The sequence below is a fragment of the Camelina sativa genome, chromosome 14 (assembly GCF_030686135.1).
Source record: "Camelina sativa cultivar CO46 ecotype springtype chromosome 14, ASM3068613v1".
In the NCBI taxonomy this organism is placed as follows: domain Eukaryota; kingdom Viridiplantae; phylum Streptophyta; class Magnoliopsida; order Brassicales; family Brassicaceae; genus Camelina; species Camelina sativa.
In genome coordinates this window covers 28,226,801-28,245,160 of record NC_141893.1, presented here as the reverse complement: position 1 = coordinate 28,245,160, position 18,360 = coordinate 28,226,801, and the positions used below count along the sequence as shown (strand labels likewise).

The following is an 18,360-nucleotide window of genomic DNA, read 5'->3' as shown; positions in this document are numbered from 1 at the left end:
GAAGCGGTCCAGTATGCAGTTCACATCCTGAATAGAAGCCCATCAGCAGCATTAGGTGACATCACACCTGAGGAGAAATGGAGCCAGTACAAACCATCAGTGGGACATCTAAAGATTTTCTGGTGCGTTGCTTATGCTTTGGTGCTGTACGAACGAAGGATCAAACTTGATGAGAAGAGTGTCAAATGTGTGATGTTTGGTTTGAGCAAGGAATTAAAATTCTATCGTCTCTACTATCCTGCTGCGAAGAAGATAGTGATCAATAGAGATGTTCGTTTCGATGAAGCCAGAGGTTGGAGTTGGGATGATGAGATACAGAGTAATGAGCTTTCATGGAATGAGCTGGTGACGTAAACAGAGAGTGAAGAACCAGCGGGTGCAGAGAATGAGAATGAAGCAACTAAGCCACCACGTTCACCAGAAAACAACGAAGAAGAAGAGGGTGGAGAAGTGGAGACTCAACAAACCAGTCCCGAGCAAATACCACCAATAGCTCCTGGAACAAAACGAAATAGCCAAGCTCCTATGTGGATGAAAGACTATGTCACAGGAAATGCAGGAAATGCAGGGTTTGTGATTTCAAAAGAAGGAGAAAATGTCTTGGCCATGTTCATTGCATATGATGATCCGGATCGTTTTGAGGATGCAGTGCAGCAAGACGTATGGAGAAAGGCCATGGAAGCTGAAATCAAAGCCATTGAAGAGAGCAATACTTGGGAGCTAATGGATCTACCTCACGGAGCAAAGTAATTGGATTCAAATGGGTGTATAAAACAAAGTTCAATGAGAAAGGAGAGGTAGATAAGTTCAAGGCAAGATTGGTGGGTAAAAGGTATCATCAGAAGTATGGAGTTGACTTTCATGAGGTCTTTGCTCTGGTTGCTTGATGGGATACAATCAGATCAATTCTTGCTTTGGCTGTAGAGAAGAATTGGAGAGTATTTCAACTTGATGTGAAAAGTGCCTTTCTACATGGAGAGTTAGATGAAGAGGTCTATGTAGAACAGTCAAAGGGGTTTGTAGTTGAATATGAATCCAGTAAAGTATACAAGCTGAGGAAGGCATTGTACGGGCTCAAACAACCACCAAGGGCCTGGTACAGTCGGATTGAGAGCTACTTTCTAAAGGAGAAGTTTGCAAAAACTTATTGTGAGCACACGCTCTTTGTGCAGAAGGAAGAAGGTAACATCTTAATAGTAAGCTTGTATGTGGATGATCTGATCTACACAGGAAACTCACCTACAATTCTAGAAGAGTTCAAGAAGTCAATGATGAGAGAGTTCTCCATGACTGATCTGGGAAAGATGAAATATTTTATGGATGCTGAAGTCATTCAAGATGAAAGGGGCATCTTTATGAGTCAACAAAAATATGCTGAAGAACTGTTGGTGAAGTATGGGATGGAGAGCTGCAATGCTGTGAAGAATCCGATTGTACCTGGAAGCAAATTGTCAAAAGAGGGAGGTGGAGAAGCCGTTGATCCCACAACATTCAAACAGCTTGTGTGGAGTCTGAGGTACTTAAATGCAACTAGACCAGATTTAATTATTTCTGTAAATTTGGTTAGTCGCTACATGGAGACTCCCAACGAGCAACATGTGCTGGCTGCAAAGAGGATATTGAGATATGTGCAAGGAACCACACAACATGGTATACAGTACAAGCGAGAAGAAGGGCAAGAACTTGTTGGTTTTGTGGATAGTGATTATGCAGGAGATGTTGATGATCGGAAAAGCACTTCAGGGTATGTTTTTATGCTTGGAGGGGGAGCTGTCTCATGGGCATCAAAGAAGCAGCCTATAGTGAATCTATCCACCACTAAAGCAGAGTTTGTTGCTGCCCCCTATGGAGCGTGTCAGACAGTGTGGTTGAGGAACATACTCGAGGAAATTAGGTCTGCTCAAGGAGAAGGTAGGTTATGTTCTGTGACAATAATTCTACTATCAAAATGTCCAAGAACCCAGTATTACATGGTAGGAGCAAACACATTCATGTAAGGTATCACTTCTTATGTGAATTAGTGAATGACGGAGTAATCAAGATAGATTACTGCTCTACTCAAGAACAAGTTTATGATATCATGACTAAGGCTATTAAACTAGATGTGTTCGAGAAACTGAGAAGAAGAATGGGAGTGTCCTGTAAGAAGGAGTAAACTGGAAGGAGAAGTTCCAGTTTAGGGGAAGAATTGAAGAATAAAACGTGTCTTTAAGTTTGTTTAGTTGAGTTGAATGTTTCAAATTGATTAAGTCGTAGTCTTGGTCTGTAGGACACGAGCTGTAATCTGTTTTAGTCGTGTTAGTCGTGTGTTAGTTGCATTTGTTTCGTAGTTCTCAGTTGTAAGGTTCTTATAAATGACCAAACTTTGTTTCAGTTCAATTAAAGAAGTTTTCTCAGTTTTTAGCAAAGCTATCTGTTCCATCTCTTACCGTTGCTATATGTGGAAAAAAAAATTCGGATCCCCTTCACGATGTAACATGGTAAATGTTCTCGATCTCTCTTTCTTCCAAGGAGGGATGCTTCTTGGAGCTTCGTTACTAGAAATCTTGAAATATCATTTGTGACTTCAAGTTAATTTGGATGAGATGTTCCATTTGGGTGGTTTAGGCTATCCAAAGATACCTATACCAAAACAGAATTTTCAGGAAATAAATTACCAAGTAGTTTCCTTGTTCTTTTCGTATGATTTATGATGTTCCATTAGCTCGAGACTATATCAGAACGCAAATGGGTGATAAAGCTTCAACATGGGATACTTGTACACCTCATGGCCCCTAATTGCTTTCCTTAGCGCTTCTAGAATATGAGAGTTGGGATTGTCCATCAACTTACTAACTACATTGTTGTTTAAGCTATTGTTTGAAGCTGGTGGTGCATTCCTCATCAGCATTCAGACGACCAATTATTCAATTTTATTTCTCTTTCTCAATGACTTCAAGATCTATTGTTTACTAGGAAAAAAATCATAATTTTTCTCCAAGCTTTACAAAATATTAATACGTAATTAAGAGTATTTTCGTTATTTTAGGTCTATACTTGTTTGTCCTATATGTATACTTTTGGTAGTTGTCTCTCTTCATTATCAGAAATAGAAAGTGGTAAAACTAGAAATGAAGAGAATTTAAAATTTCTGAATTTTTTTTGATTTTAATGAAATATCTAATATCTAAAAGTGAATGTATTTCCTACGTTTAGGGTGAAACACTGTAAACCGTGTGTTTTTTATTTCTTATATTTTTAAAACTATATTTTGTTCGTGTTTTTGAGTTTCAGATTTGGGATCTAAATCTCTAACAAATAATTCTACAAAAGTGTAACTCCAATCTCTAGTTATAGGTCTCTCATTCTCAACATGTACATCCTCTTGTTTATCTTATAAGGTATATATATATTTTAAAAAACCTGTTGTTACAAGGAGAAGAAAATCTCATCCCAAACGCACAATATAACAAAAACATATTTTTTTTTTTTTTTGAACAAACTAACAAAAATCACTAACTAAAATACAAAAAAAAACAACAAAGCAAACACCACACCAGACACGCAATGTAACTATAAAATCAAATAACCTCTGGCAATGATATTTTCATGTACTATGTAGTATGTACTATGTAAAATATATACTTACATTTTCATGTGATTATTGTTATTTTCTTAGGCAAAGGGTAATTTCCCGGTTTTGTTGTTTTTTTTTTCTTCCTATATTTATACAAACAAACAACTGAAGAAGAAGAAAAAAAGGCACAACATCACACAACTTTATTCCTTACTGATGATGACAACAATAATAAAAAAAAAACTTTATCCCTCACCAAGTAAAATATATACATCATATATAATCCATCACAGCAACATCTTTAAACTCTAAATCATCGAAATAAAAGAGCTCAATCTCGAGGTTTATTCATCAACTCAGCATTACGAAGTCAACTCCAGCGTTTAGCGTCCGCGTTTAGGACAACCAAATTAAACCGCAGATTGGAGAAAAAGGCATGTGGAAAATACAAATACAAATTTGTATTATCACCGGTTACGTTTTGAGCAATTATGATGCGCTTTGCAATTCACATCATCCGAATCAATATCCGAAAACGACGAATAATCAGCTGCCAAAACCCTCCTGCTAAAGCTTCTACCGCAGCCGCTGCAACCGCTTAATTTGCGTTTGGCACTTAGGATGGCTCTCCATCCAATCGTACAAGGCTGTTTGATGCAGCACCAAAGAACGCAAAGAGGACAATAAACACATAAGCAACAAACGTTAAACGCCACCTCCGACGAAGCCGTGACAGCTACGTTTGTGTTTGCTGTTTGGGATCTTTTTGAAGACAAAACAGAGATTTGTTTCTTTGCTCGGTCTTCTTCTTCTTCTTCCATTCGTCTAAGGAGGAGAGATCGTGTTCTTGAAGAAAAAAAGATTAAAGATGAATGGTTTTTAAAGAAGACGATTTAATAGTTTTATATTTATCTACAAATATAATATATACTTCTGTCGCTTTGCAAACTATGTTATTATTTTGTTTTGATAAATACAAAACTATATAAAATTGTAGATGGTTTTACGTGGAAACGCTGCCGACTTAGCTGACATAAAACAAATAGGTATCTTATAAATCACCATTTAAGACCTGTCGCTATTATCCCAATATTGATATATATCTTTATGAATCTTTCAAAGCCACATGAATTTTAAAAATAATATACATAAATAAAAATTCGAATCTACAAAACCGTGGCCACAAAGAATACTTCACTTTTATTAAACAAACAAAGGAAAAACAGGAAACTTAATTAGAGCACTTTTACTGATAAAAGTGAAAAACAACGTGCATTGATATATATATATATATATATATATATATATATATATATATATCTAACTTTTTCTGTAGTATTTATATATTGAGTTGGTTACTACTTACTAGAAATGGAATATATGCTTCTGCAACACCTTCTACCAGAGACAAGAATTTTATGACAATTTGGGTAACTCCATTGGCATGTTTAATTGATGTCAAAAAAAAAATGCAATGTTTAACACTTATACGCTACAGGGTACAGAACTATTGGACACAAACTTGGACTTTTGTTGTTGTTAAAATAATAGAAGTCCAATTCGAATATTTTTTTTTTAAGCAGAAAACAATAATATTATGTGAATAAGGAACCGAGTGTCACGTTTTGACAAAGCTAAAATAGAGTATGATAATAATAATAAGCTAAGATATGATAACATAGTTAATCCTAGTTAAACCTCTCAATAACCGAAGAGACATGTAGATTCTTATACCGAACCATTAATTGGATAGTCAAAAAGACACGCCCATTCGTGGACAGAGATACTGAGAGAGATAGATGGTACAAACCAAAAATAAGGTTGTACTTATAATCGTTCATGTAATCTTGGGACCTAATTAATCTTGGCATGTAGTAATCTATATGTGCATAAATTCGTAGAATCACCTTGCAATTCCTTAGATTTTTCAATGGATATGTCGCCATCGTGTTGTCAAACTCTAAAGAAAAAAAATGTTGGAAACTGACTATATAAACTCCAAAAAAAAAAATGGGTTGGACATAGACATGATAAAATGATTATAAATGTGTGGTATGCTAAAAATCAAAAGAGCAATAAATCATAAATAATTATTTAGGCGTATTAGCGCGTGATGAGTAGAAGTATTTTGTATAATGGTTAATGTTTTCGATGTGATTGGAACTTGATATTGCATGAGTTGAAATTTGTTAGCTCGTTAGCTAGTCTTATTTGAGTCTTTTTGCATGTGTTGGCTAGAGAGGATGGATTGTGAATGGTTGACGCATGACTCATAGGGACAAAAACTTGTCAGATACTATGACCAAGTTGTTACCGATCAAATTTTATTGTAAATTGTAGTCAAGGTACTGTCATCGCGATCGTGACAAACATGACAAATTGACAACTACAGGGTAAGTCCGGAAGATCGAGTTTTGTAGAATATATATTACTCGATCTCGATTAGTCCTAGCAATGTCCGAATAAAAAGCCCAAGAGTGAAGATATTCTATAAGTATGGACTTTTGTTTATTTTTTAGAATTGATTAGACAAATATAATTAGGTTCATTAACTGAACTATAGATTAGACTTAAAAATTCTTATAAAATTAAGGAGAATTGATATATTATGGTTTTTGTGGTTTTTAACCATGAATAAGGAGTCTTTATGTGTTTTTATGTTTTTTGAGAGTCTTTACAAGTTTTCTAGGATTTTGGCATGGATGAAGCAAAGTAGAACAATTTGGATCATTTTGGAGCATAAATCTCGAAGAATCAATTTGGACTCGGATCAAAGCAATGGCATCGATCGACACCACTTAGGAGCATCGATCGACACCCTGTTTTGTCTGCGAGAGAAGCCAAGTTTTGGAAGTTTTACAAATTCAGCCAAAGTTTTCCATATTTGCAACATAAGCCCGTGGACGTGTTTTAGGACATATTTATAGTGTTTTTGGGTTTTGTAAACCTTTAAGTTTTATTCTAGCAAGTTTTACTTTCTGCAACCCTGTGAGATTTTGAGACCTTTTGGGAGAGAGAGATCTGAACTGTTTTGAGAGAAGAATTTATAAACTCTCTCTTTACTCTTTTAATTTCAATTGCTTATTATTCAGAATTATGATTTCATCTTCATCGAATATGTCTGAGTAGTTTGCTTGTTAGGTTCAGAATTTTCACAGGGATTTTATCTTTCTAGATCTGTTTATTAGATCTGTTTGTTTAGGATTCATTATCTTTCTAGATCTTCATCATTGTTCTTCATATTAATTCTTGATTGATCACCTAGAATTAATAACTTAGGAAAATAAATTGATATGAGAATATAATTGATTTTCCTGATTAAAACCTTTGATGAGCAAAATTACTTCTTGCAAAGAGATTTGATTTAGTAAGTTTGTGAACTTATCTAAACTTGATTTTAAAAGCTGATTTTTAACCTAGAATTTTACAAAGAAATTTAGATTTTCTGGTTTTAAATTTAAATAATATTTGCAGTGAAAACTGATTTATTTTACAATTGTGTTTAGAGTTCTAGATCTGATTTTTAATTGCTTGAATCCTAACTAATTTATTGATTGATTTAATATTCCATAATTTCCTGAGAAATTCCCTAGACCTAGCTTTTTGATTCATTGAATTTTCCTAAGCTTTTATTTAATATTTTGTATTGCCTTTCTTATTTAAATCAACTTGTTTAGCTTAATCATAAAACTCTATAATCCATTGTGTAGACTTGAGTCCTTGTGGAATTCGACTCCTAAGTACTGCAGTGACCTCTTAATTTGAGAGAGTAGCTCTAGGGATTAATTTGAGCATATCAAGAATAAAAAGCTTCCCAACATAAATTAAGAGCTAGAACTATATATAAAATATAGAATAACTCATATTCACGTAATTTATGTTAGAAATGTAGTCTTAGATCGTTCTTTTTGGCCGAAGAAATGTAATCTTAGATAGTAAAAAAAAAAAATACATATGTCATCTCTGATAAAAGGGAAAGTTTTACTGCAAACTTAAAGACGACGTCAATATATACTTGAAACACTTATGGAAAATTTTATTGACTAGTAATTAACTAACGATTTTAAGGTATTTAACATGCAGTATACCGCATGTATATAATTTTTATTATTATTTATATTTTATATTGTATTTATTTTTTATATATTAGATGTTTTCCAAATAGATAAATAACTAAATTTCTCGACCATTCGTGCGACTAAATGTTTATATTAATTTTTTAATCCACAATATATTTCATGATTATTGTTTGTTATATTTAGTTTGTTTTTTTAGTGTTTGAGATTCTATTTTGATTTTTAATTATTGTAACAAAAATAAGAGATTTAAATATATAATAAGTCATTTATACGCTATGATTAAGTCACATTTTTCCTAATGATTTAACTATTTTACACAATCTTAGTTAAATCAACTTAATTTTTATATGCAAAATATGCTAATATTAATAGTGTTGACAAATAATAAAATGAGGATTTAATCCGTATTAGCACAAATTTAATAATATTTTATTAATTCCAACATGTCCTTTTATAACCCATCTAATATATAACCATATTATATAGTATTTTATTTTTTTTTAATTTTACATATTTGTAATATTTTAAAAATTTATTAAGTTTATACATATTAATTAGAATATTTAAATAAATGTGAATCGAAATTCTTTTTATGTTAAGAATCATGGCTCACAAGTTTTGGAAAACAAAATAGGAATCAAATTGTTGTTTTCTTTGTTTGCGATACATTCAGAGATATAATATCTACAATACACAATAGAAGGTGTGGTTAAATATATCATAGTTTCTGTTTCTATATTGATTTTGCTGTATTTTTTTAGTTGAAATGGTATGTAAAATATTTAAGAAACAAAATCTGAAGTAATGTTGTTTTTGGAATTTTTAAGGGATTCATTTTGTAAATAAGTTTTTAAATAAGTACAAATATAAGGATATAACCCAAAATGTACTTAAAAAATGTATATATAGATATCAACAGGTAAACGGCCAAAATCAAGCTCAACTATTTGTCGAACGCTTTTTCATACCTAAACTTCAGTACTCTGCAAATAACAACATGAACGGTGTTAAAATTTAAATTTGCTACCTGCATTATATGAAATGTTGTCAATTGTAACATTTGTTTAAATAATTTTAAATCAGAGTTAAGCGGAACTGAGTTAGACAACCTGTGACGTCCACGTGACACTAGAACTAACTAAAACGACGTCGTTTTGGTCATTTCGTAGCAACCACAACACACCGAAAATGACCAAAACGACTTCGTTTTAATCAATCTCAGTGCCATATGGACGCCACGAGTCGTCTGACTCAGCACTGTTAAACTCTGACTTAACACTGTTCAAACATATGTTGAAATTGACAACATTTCATATAGTTCAGATAGCAAATTTGAACTTTAACACGGTTCAGGTAGTTATTTGCAGGATATTGAAGTTTAGATATGAAAAAGCGTTATGACAAATAGTTGGGGTTAATTTTGGTCGTTTACCGTGGATATCAACTTTACAACTTTAGTATCCTATAGCAACACAATTATTTTCTCAAATTTCTAAGTTACGTCGTAACAAGTTTTCTTAAATAATGATTTTTAGCATAAAATGTATATGTAATTAATCAAAAAGAATATAGTGAAATGCAAAGAGTGTGACAAAAAAAATATGCAAAGAGTGGTGGGAGATGTTTGTAGTGTATCCTTTTCAAATGATTAAATGAATAGAGAGATAATACCTTTGAATGATTCAAAGCCTACCACACATTTGTACAACCACATTTTTCCACACATTTCAATCATTTATTCAATGAATACTCGAAACGTGTCACAAGGACAAATATAAATAGTATATATCATGAAAATGGTAAAGTTCTCTCTCTTTTTGTCCTTTTTTTTCGTGTGCATGTATGTGCAGCAAATTGTGCGTTGTTGTAATATCATTTGAAAAACCAGTTACGATGATATGCTCACACACTCCTATATCACATGAGAATTGAGACATATGATATTAAAATCCCAAATTCGAGCTGTTATGATTCTTGACAGAAGATGAAGAAGAGGCTGTTAATTATGATTCGTTTTGACTTGTTCCTCATCTAGCTATGGTATCGCTTTCCCTTGTAATATGACATATATCGTTTCAACTTGTACTAATCAATCACGTGTTGGGGTTTCGTTTGAGATTCATATTCAGTTCAACTTTTTCTCCTCCAATCAAAGCCTAGATGTACAAAAAAACTGCTTGTTAATATGTAATTCCATTATTTTCATGGTAGGAAGCCACTACTTAAATCTTGTCTTCATGCTCAGTTAACTACTAGTCATACAGTATTTTTATGTACCCACGAACTATGTATTTGTCCAATGATTCAGAGAACCATATATACAAATTAACTCTATATATGTGTTAGTTTTGTGGTATCTGTTCTTAACCGAGGTTAGAATTCAGTTATTGTTATGTGCGTTTACATTTAACAAATATACTCTTTGGATTAATCAATATTGTAAGTCTGGTATAATTATATATTATATATATGGACTAGTATAGCTGTATAGGTTTTGGTATGAGACATCCAAATTTAAGTGTTTTTAAAAAGTGACTAGTATAGGTTTTGGTAAGATTATATTAACTGATCGATGTACCGAAAAACTTCGTAATGAATCAATGTGATTAGAAAGCTTGAACACGAATAGAAATTCATCATAAAAACTTTTCAATATTAGATATGCATGGTTCATATTTCTTATATAAGGTTTTTTGGTTAAGTAACATTATTAATACAATATGGTACAAACGCGTCGACAAATAATAATATGGTACATACATTGGTACCTCTCGATGTGTGTTTGTGTGAAGGACAGTACTTCAAAGAAATAGTCAATGACTTGGTATGTCGTTCCTTTATTGGTTATCTATTTCATTCCTTTTAAGAAGAAACGTGGTCTCAATTTTTTTCCTATATATACACACACCATTCTCTATTACACCTTTTAGTTTTTACTCTACACACTAGCCTCTGTATATATACACTCTCTTAGTCTCTTTCCACACACACATATACAATGGTCTCCCATCATATCTATAGTCTATAGATACTTATATATGCCTAGTCCATGTTGTTGTTTATAAAGTATATATAGTGGATGATATATATAAAAAAAAAAACAAGAATGTATGTGTAGTGGAGGGTGATAGTGTGGTTGTTGACAGAAGATAGAGAGCACTGAGGATGCTATGCAAACACCCGTCAATGTTGATGGTGAGTCACAATAAAAAGAGAGAAGAGCTAGACCATCTGCATCTCCATTCCTATGTGCTCTCTATGCTTCTGTCATCACCTTGGTTTATTACTCTCTCCACTATCTGTAACTCTATACATTACATTTATGTGATTATGCATCTTAATTACCTATACACCCTGATGTCTATGTGGTTATACTGCATTCTCATCTTTGTACACGCTTATATGCTAATTAACTAAATTCTAAATCTTTGAAATATCTTCTTTCTTTTGTCGGAAAAAAGTGTTTTCTTTCTTTTTGATGTGTCTGATATCTTTCTTCCAAAAATCAAGTTTCTGATCTGTTTGTTGGGGGTTGCATAGGTTTACACAATTATATATTCATAATTCATGTTAAATGTGGATACCAGCATGCATATGACTTATAACACAGTTATATCCATCCATAGACATTTGAAGTTACTCTTTTAAGACATGTATGTAATGGGGGAAGTGTCTTATTAAGAAATGGTTTAGGCCTTTTTTTTTTTTTTTTCGGGCAAACGGCCCCCTTAATATTATAATTAAGCAAGTTTGGGGCACCAAAATTTTAATTTATATTATATGGTATATTGTTGGTAACTGTTTTGGGTTTTAGTGTTATTTTTCATGAGTTAATTATATTAAATACAATAGTATTAATTATGGATAATATTTTATGTAACAGTATTTTAAAATTTAGTATTTTCATAGCTTAAATTATTTTGTAAAATGAAGAACTCGCACACACACACACACACACTGACACAAATTTGACGAATATTTGAATTAACTCAATTTTGTTGCTTTTCTTAGAAAAAGATTCAACAACATTTGTAGCACAATCAGCCACAGAAAAAAAGATTGGAAATGTAAAATAAAAATATATTCATCGTGTAGCTCATTTGTTTCATGATCTTGGATTCTTCTTGATCCTTGATAGCTCTATCAACCGGGAAATATGAAAAAAAAAACATTTCAACCGGAAAATACCGATAATTTCAATCATCCGGTTCGATACAATTTGGGCCGTTATAATAATGGGCCACGAATTCACAGCACCATATCACGTATTCGGAACGTGCCAATAACACACGCGCCAGTGGCAGTTTTGTATTTCCCTCAGTTTCACTCACTTCAACGGAAACCCAAAATCAGAAATCCCCAAATCGGAGAGAAGAAGGTAACAACACTTTGATCAATCTCCTCTTCAAGAAGAAAAAAGTTTCTTCGTTTTGTATCTTTCGTAATGGGATGTGCGAAGACCTTGATTCTCATTTCTAATTTCTCGTTTCTTGAAGCGATCGGCGAGTGATGGCGGTGGACGGTGACGGAACTGATGGAGGTGGAGATACTCAACAACCGGTGAATTTTGCGGCGGAGGAGGAGACGGAGATGCCTAGGCTGTGGCTGAGTCATTTTCCTAAAAACGAGCACGTTTCTGATAACTACGAAGATTTGGATTTGGAATATAGCTCAATCGTATTAAGATCGTTAGAGAATTACTTGCCGATTGAAATGCTCAAGGCGGAGAGAATATTGAAGTACTTTTTCATGTCAGATATTTTGGAGAAGTACATTACCTACGGTGATCTTACCATGGTAATGGCTCCTTTTTCAACTTCTGATTTCTTTCTTCGCCTATCTGTGAAATTGAGATTGCTTCTGAAGTTCTTACGATGGTGATTCTTGTTAGGTTCTTGAAATTACCAAGTTCTTGTATTAGAGAATGCTTTAGATTTTGGTTAGGTGATTGATGGAAGCACGTTAGTGTTAACCCTAAAGTTTCTCAGAATAGTTTCATGTCTATCTAATGCTACAGGCTAAAAATCGCAAGGAATATAGGCAGAACATAAAATCCAATTATCATGTGAGAGAAGTCTTTTGCTCTTTTCTGATTTACATTTTGTTTTCTTCTTCATGCCAAAGTTTAAAAATGTTTCCTTTTTCTGCAGCCACGTTTCAGGGAGTTGTATGATTTTGATCCCAAGGTGTTTTTGCTTTACTCTTTCCGGAATGCGATCAGTGAAAACACAGAGGAAAGCTTCAGACGCATCATTTCTGAACCGTTTCCTGGTGTTTTCGTCTTTCAAATGTTTCAGCCTGACTTCATTCAGAGATTGCTAAAAGAGGTCATAACCCGTCACCTTGCCACTTATTCTCTGCTGTGTACTTACTTTTTTTTTTGTTTATATGCTGCTTTTTGATTAATCAGGTAGATAATTTCAGAATATGGACATTTAGGACAAATTTAAAGATCAGGAAACCAACCTACAAGACTATACACGGTGTTGTGCTTGACGACTTTGGCCTGAGTATCATGCTTAACAAACTCATGCAGGATTTTATATTTCCTCTTTGCAAAGGCAAGTCAATATTTGAATTAAAATTCATTCAAACGACTACTATTGGTTAAGCAGATCTAATAAAATACAGTAACACTAAACTTCACTCTGCTGTTCTGCAGTATTCTTCCCTGACGTGTGTGGAGAAATGTTTGACTCTCACCACGGATTTGTTGTTGAATATGGTGAAAATAGGAATGTTGCGGGAGTTAGGTGAGTCCCCTTGATTTTCTGCTATTACTTTGCAACAATGATTCTTAAAGAACTTCTCGCAGGACCATACCATACTTCCTGAAATATAAACATATCCTGTGATGATACTTAAGCTGCTTTGAGAAAACCTTAGTGAAGTCTTTAATAGCATATAGCAAACATAAATTTGGTTTGCTGTTAAATTTAAGTAATGATTTACTATATCTGCAGGCTGTCAGATAGATGATTCAGAGATAACATTGAATGTTTGTTTGAGTAAACAATTTGAGGGAGGCGAATTATGTTTCCGAGGCACACGATGCAAGAAACATGTGAGAGCAGATGCACATCCAGAGGTATGTGAGTCCTTTTGAGGACATTTTTCTATGTCCTATCCTATTACATTCCAGTATTCTGTAAATGGCAAATCTATGAGTTTTAAAGTAAACAACTCTTTCTCACTGAAGCAGGAAATCTTTGATTACCGTCAAATACCTGGTGAAGCTATACTTTACCGTGGCTGCCACCGCAATGGTGCCAGAGCCACAACATCTGGTTCTCGGGTCAATATGAGTCTTTGGTGCAAAAGGTAAGCAATATTGAATCTTGTCTCAGGACTTCAGATCACAATTGAATCACATATTCTTCTGTTTTTTTTTTTTTACCTTTGCAGCTCATTTTTTAGAGAGATGGAAACGTATCAGAAGGACTTCTCAGACAGGTGCGGTCAATGTGCCCATGAAGCAAAAGAAAAGAAAAGCCGGATTCTTGCTTCCAAAACAAAGGTTAAAACAAAAAGACATGATAGTGCAAAAGTGTATAAGATGTTTTTGATCTGTGCATGGTTATGAACCTTTGGTCCTTACTGCAGGAGATGATTAGAATAGATAGTGGAGCCAAAAGATTGACTGATAAGCCGTGGCGTGTCTACGTTAGGCGTTCAAAGAAATGAAGTAGCCGAGTGTGAAGATAAAAGAAGTGAGAAGCTGTATAAAGAAGAGTGGAAGGTGAGTAAAGAGTAGAACAGAGATAGCTGAGTTGGCAAAAAAGAGTAGATAGATAGATACAGTACAAGTGAATGTATAGATGATTGGTGAAACTGTATAGAGTTGAGTCGAGTCAGTTAGAGAACTCACAGAGTCACAGGTAGAGAAGTGTAAAGAGTCTGGCTCTCGTCAAACCAGTGCAGTACGAAGTTGTATTTTCGTGAATCCGGAGACACTTTGGACGGAAAAGCATACAATTGGTAATTGGTATAGAACACAACATCCATACAATTGGTAATCAATCTGTTAAGCCATGAAGTGTATTTGGTTTGCCGTTTGACTCCTTACTTACAAAACTGAGTATATGTAGATTCATTTAGAGGTAAAATAGGTCTTTGTATCTTGAATCTTCTCGACTCTGAGAGTACTATGTACACATGGAACTACCTGCATATAATATATATCCCATTGCTTTTTTTTCCTTTCTGTGTGTGTGTTGTTGTTGTGTTGCTCTACAAAAGTCTCCATAATATTTTAACATGTTACGAACAGGAAATATTTTTATGTTATATGTAATGATAGTTGGATACTCTATCTCTAGGCATTGAATGGGGTTCGTTGTAATTTTATTTATTCATAAATACAGAGAAAACTTTTAACATCGGTGGATGCTTTTGAGAAGTTATCGATACCTTGTTCTGATGGCCATAGACTCACACTTAACGCCAACACAGAGTATCTCCAAAACGCTTTCTCCATGGAAGCTCAGCTCTCATAAAGAGTTGTTCAAGAAGAACGTACCAGTGAGCTACGGCCTACGATGATGTTAATTAAGCCTCGAGTATTTTTCTTTGAAAGTTACGCTATTTTTATATTCGGTTCGAAACATTTGTTGGGCCGATAATTGGGCCTAGAATTTACACTTTTTTTTTTTTTTTGCCAGCGCCTAGAATTATTTACACTAATATCACGCGTGCGTGGGAGATTTTTATAAAAAGAAATAATTGGGGGAAAAAGAAAACACTGAAACTGCAACGGAAACTCAAAATCAGAATCCCCAATTAAAGAGGAAGCTTCGATTCGAGATTCGTAAGCGAAAGCGACGATGGTGGGCGGTGGTGACGGAACTGGTGGAGGTAGACACTCTGAACCATCGGTGAACAAGTCGGAAGAGACGGAAGAGATGCCTATCCCGAGGCTGAGTCTTGTTCCTAACAACGAGGACGTTTCGTTTCTTCTGATAGCTACGACGATCCGAAACTGGTATATAGCTCAATCGTACTAAGATCGCTAGAGAAGTACTTGCCGCCGGAGATACTCGAGTTGAACAGAAACGAGAAGATCAAATACATGTCAGACGTTTTGCGCAAGTACATTTCACCCGAAGATTGTAACAAAGTAACTAATGCTCTCTCTCTTTCAACTTCTGATTTCTTTCTTTATTTTCTTAGATCCCAATCTATGAAATCGGATTCGGAATTGATTCTTGATTTGATCTTTAGATTTTTCTTTAGAATCAGGTTAGTGATGGTGATGAAGAAGCACGTTTCGACTATGAACAAATCATATCTGTGAAAATTGGAATTGCTTCTTAAAGTTCGCGATTAGGTTCTTGAAATTAAGAAGTTCACCAAACTGATAGGAATCAGAGAATGATCTTTAGGTTGTTTCTTTCTTGTGAAACACATTAATTCTGGTTACATGAATGTATAATGTCCCAGGCTCAATTGTACAAGAACTATAGGGAGTTAATATCCAGTTATGAGGTAATGATAAGAAGCCTTTGCTCTTCTTTTTTTTTTTTTTGGTTTTCTTGAATTTCTCTTAATGCAAATGTTTCCTTTTCTGCAGCCATGTTACAGGGGGTGGTATAATTTTGATCCCAAATTGTTTTTGCTTCCCTCTTTCCTTGAGGCGATCAGCGTTAACACAGAGGCAAGCTTCAGACGCATCATTTCTCAACCGTATCCCAGTGTTTTGGTCTTTCAAATGTTTCAGCCTGACTTCTTTGATAAATTGATCGTTGAGGTAATAATAACCCCATCGTATTGCCTCCCACTTTATCCTCTTTGTGTTATTTATTTGCTACTTTTTTTTCATTTATCAGGCAGAAACTTTCGGAAAGTGGGCTCAAGAGAAAAATTACCGGATCAGGAGACCCAACAACACGAGTAATTACGGTGTTGTGCTTGACGACTTTGGCCTGGATATCATGCTTAACAAACTCGTGCAGGATTTTATCTTTCTTCTTTGCAAGGGCAAGTCAATATTTGACTTATTTGCATTCAAACGTGACTTTTATTGGTTAAGCAAATCTAACATAAACCACAGTAACGCTGAACTTCACTCTATTGTTTTGCAGTATTCTTCCATGAATTGCGTGGAGCAATGTTTGACTCTCAGAGAGACTCTCACTATGGATTTTATATCGAATATGGTGATGAGAGGGATCCTGAATTAGGTGAGTCTCTTTGATTTTCTGCAATTACTTTGCAACAATGATTCTGCAATGTACGATCTTTCCTGAAGTGCAAACAAACTCTTAGAGAAAACCAGAGTGAATTCTTTAGTACCAAACATGAATCTGGTTTAGTATAAGGATTTTCTCTATAAACCTTTATATCAATGTTCTTGTGATTGATTGGTCTATTATCTGAGGTACATTTGCAGTGTGTCTGTGTCACTCTTAGTTGGAAAAATATGAATGTGTACCATTTTTAGGAAGAGAGGAAACAGAATAACATGGAAAAGTCAGCTATTGGGGTTGTTACATGATGGATTAAAGTGCTTATAATATATGACTAATCTCTGGGAAAATCGTCTGGGACAGAATACTAGTGACTATTTATTTGGGCAATGTATTCTTCCTTTTGTTATTCTGTGTTCAACTGATCAGTAACTAGTGCACTGATTTTCTTTTATAAAATATGCAGGCTCACATATTGATGATTCAGAAATTACATTGAATGTTTGCTTGAAGAAACAACTTGTGGGAGGGGAAATAGTCTTCGGAGGCACACGATGCATAAAACATCTGCCGACAAAGTATAAGGCAGAGGTATGTGTCCTTTTGATGAGGAGCTTTTTTATTGTTGTCCTAATACATTCCAGTATTTCGTAAATGGAAAAATGTTTTAAGTAATAAAGGAAACAACTATTTCTCACTGAAACAGGAATTGTTTCGTTACACTCACATACCGGGTCAAGCTATACTTCACCGTGGCCGCCACCGCCATAGTGCTGAAGCCACAACAGCACCTCGTTACCGGGCCAATATGATTCTTTATTGCAGAAGGTAAGCAATCTTGAAGCTTGCCTCAGGTTTTTCAGATCACAACTGAATCACAGTTTCTTCTGCTTTTCCATTGCAGCTCTTTGTTTAGAGAGATGGAAACTTATCAGAAAGACTTCTTCTCAGACTTGTGCGGTCAATGTGTCCAAGAAACAAGATTTAAGGAAAGCCAGTTTCTTGCTGCCAGAAGAGAGGTTAAAACAAAAAGACGATGATTTTGCTCAAGCTTATTATAAGATGTTTGGTTTGAGCATGGTTATGAACTGAACCGATGGGCGTCCGTATTGCAGGAGATGATCAGAGTAGAGGATGGAGCCAATACTCGCTGAAACATAATACAGCTTACAGTTGGTCAAGCCCTGAGGTATATATGCTTGGGCGTATGACTCTATACTTTGAGAAACTGAATATATGTAGAATCATTTGAGGTAAAATAGCTCTGTATATCTTGAATCTTCTCGACTCTCACATTACTTAGGTACATGTATTTTACCTGTACAATGAATAGAACCATTTAGTATAGATCTGATTGCTTTTTTTTCTTTTTCTTTTCCTTTGTGTTGTGCTGCTCTATGAAAGTTTAGCTAAATTTCTAAACTGGTCAAGGATTTCATATTTAAGATTTCGTTTTGTTAAGGTGTTATATAATAAATCAGATATCCACATAAAAAAATGGTGCTTCAAAATAAAATAAATTTGTTATTAAAAAATTACA

General features: G+C 34.3%; 1 protein-coding gene and 2 pseudogenes across 3 annotated transcripts; 2 read left to right on the top strand and 1 right to left on the bottom strand.

The window, feature by feature from the left end:
* Positions 1-3,881: 3,881 nt before the first annotated feature.
* On the bottom strand, positions 3,882-4,448 carry LOC104742399 (uncharacterized). The gene has a single exon (XM_010463399.3). The coding sequence runs from the start codon at positions 4,375-4,377 to the stop codon at positions 4,024-4,026; it is 354 nt and encodes a 117-aa protein (XP_010461701.3). The 5' UTR covers positions 4,378-4,448; the 3' UTR covers positions 3,882-4,023.
* A 6,422-nt stretch (positions 4,449-10,870) lies between these two features.
* LOC104742398 (2-oxoglutarate and iron-dependent oxygenase domain-containing protein CP2-like) lies at positions 10,871-14,698 on the top strand (annotated as a pseudogene). The gene is made up of 10 exons (XR_015579419.1): positions 10,871-12,013; positions 12,132-12,432; positions 12,653-12,700; positions 12,786-12,962; positions 13,046-13,196; positions 13,298-13,383; positions 13,577-13,723; positions 13,838-13,956; positions 14,041-14,152; positions 14,239-14,698. The product of XR_015579419.1 is annotated as a 2-oxoglutarate and iron-dependent oxygenase domain-containing protein CP2-like (transcript).
* Positions 14,699-15,367: 669 nt separating this feature from the next.
* Positions 15,368-18,038, top strand: LOC104742397 (2-oxoglutarate and iron-dependent oxygenase domain-containing protein CP2-like; annotated as a pseudogene). The gene is made up of 8 exons (XR_015579418.1): positions 15,368-15,751; positions 16,075-16,119; positions 16,205-16,381; positions 16,461-16,611; positions 16,716-16,814; positions 17,287-17,411; positions 17,527-17,648; positions 17,725-18,038. The product of XR_015579418.1 is annotated as a 2-oxoglutarate and iron-dependent oxygenase domain-containing protein CP2-like (transcript).
* Positions 18,039-18,360: the final 322 nt, after the last annotated feature.

Excerpts from the sequence above, each read along its gene's own strand:
- LOC104742399 (XM_010463399.3), bottom strand. The coding sequence starts at position 4,377 with ATGGAAGAAGAAGAAGAAGACCGAGCAAAGAAACAAATCTCTGTTTTG.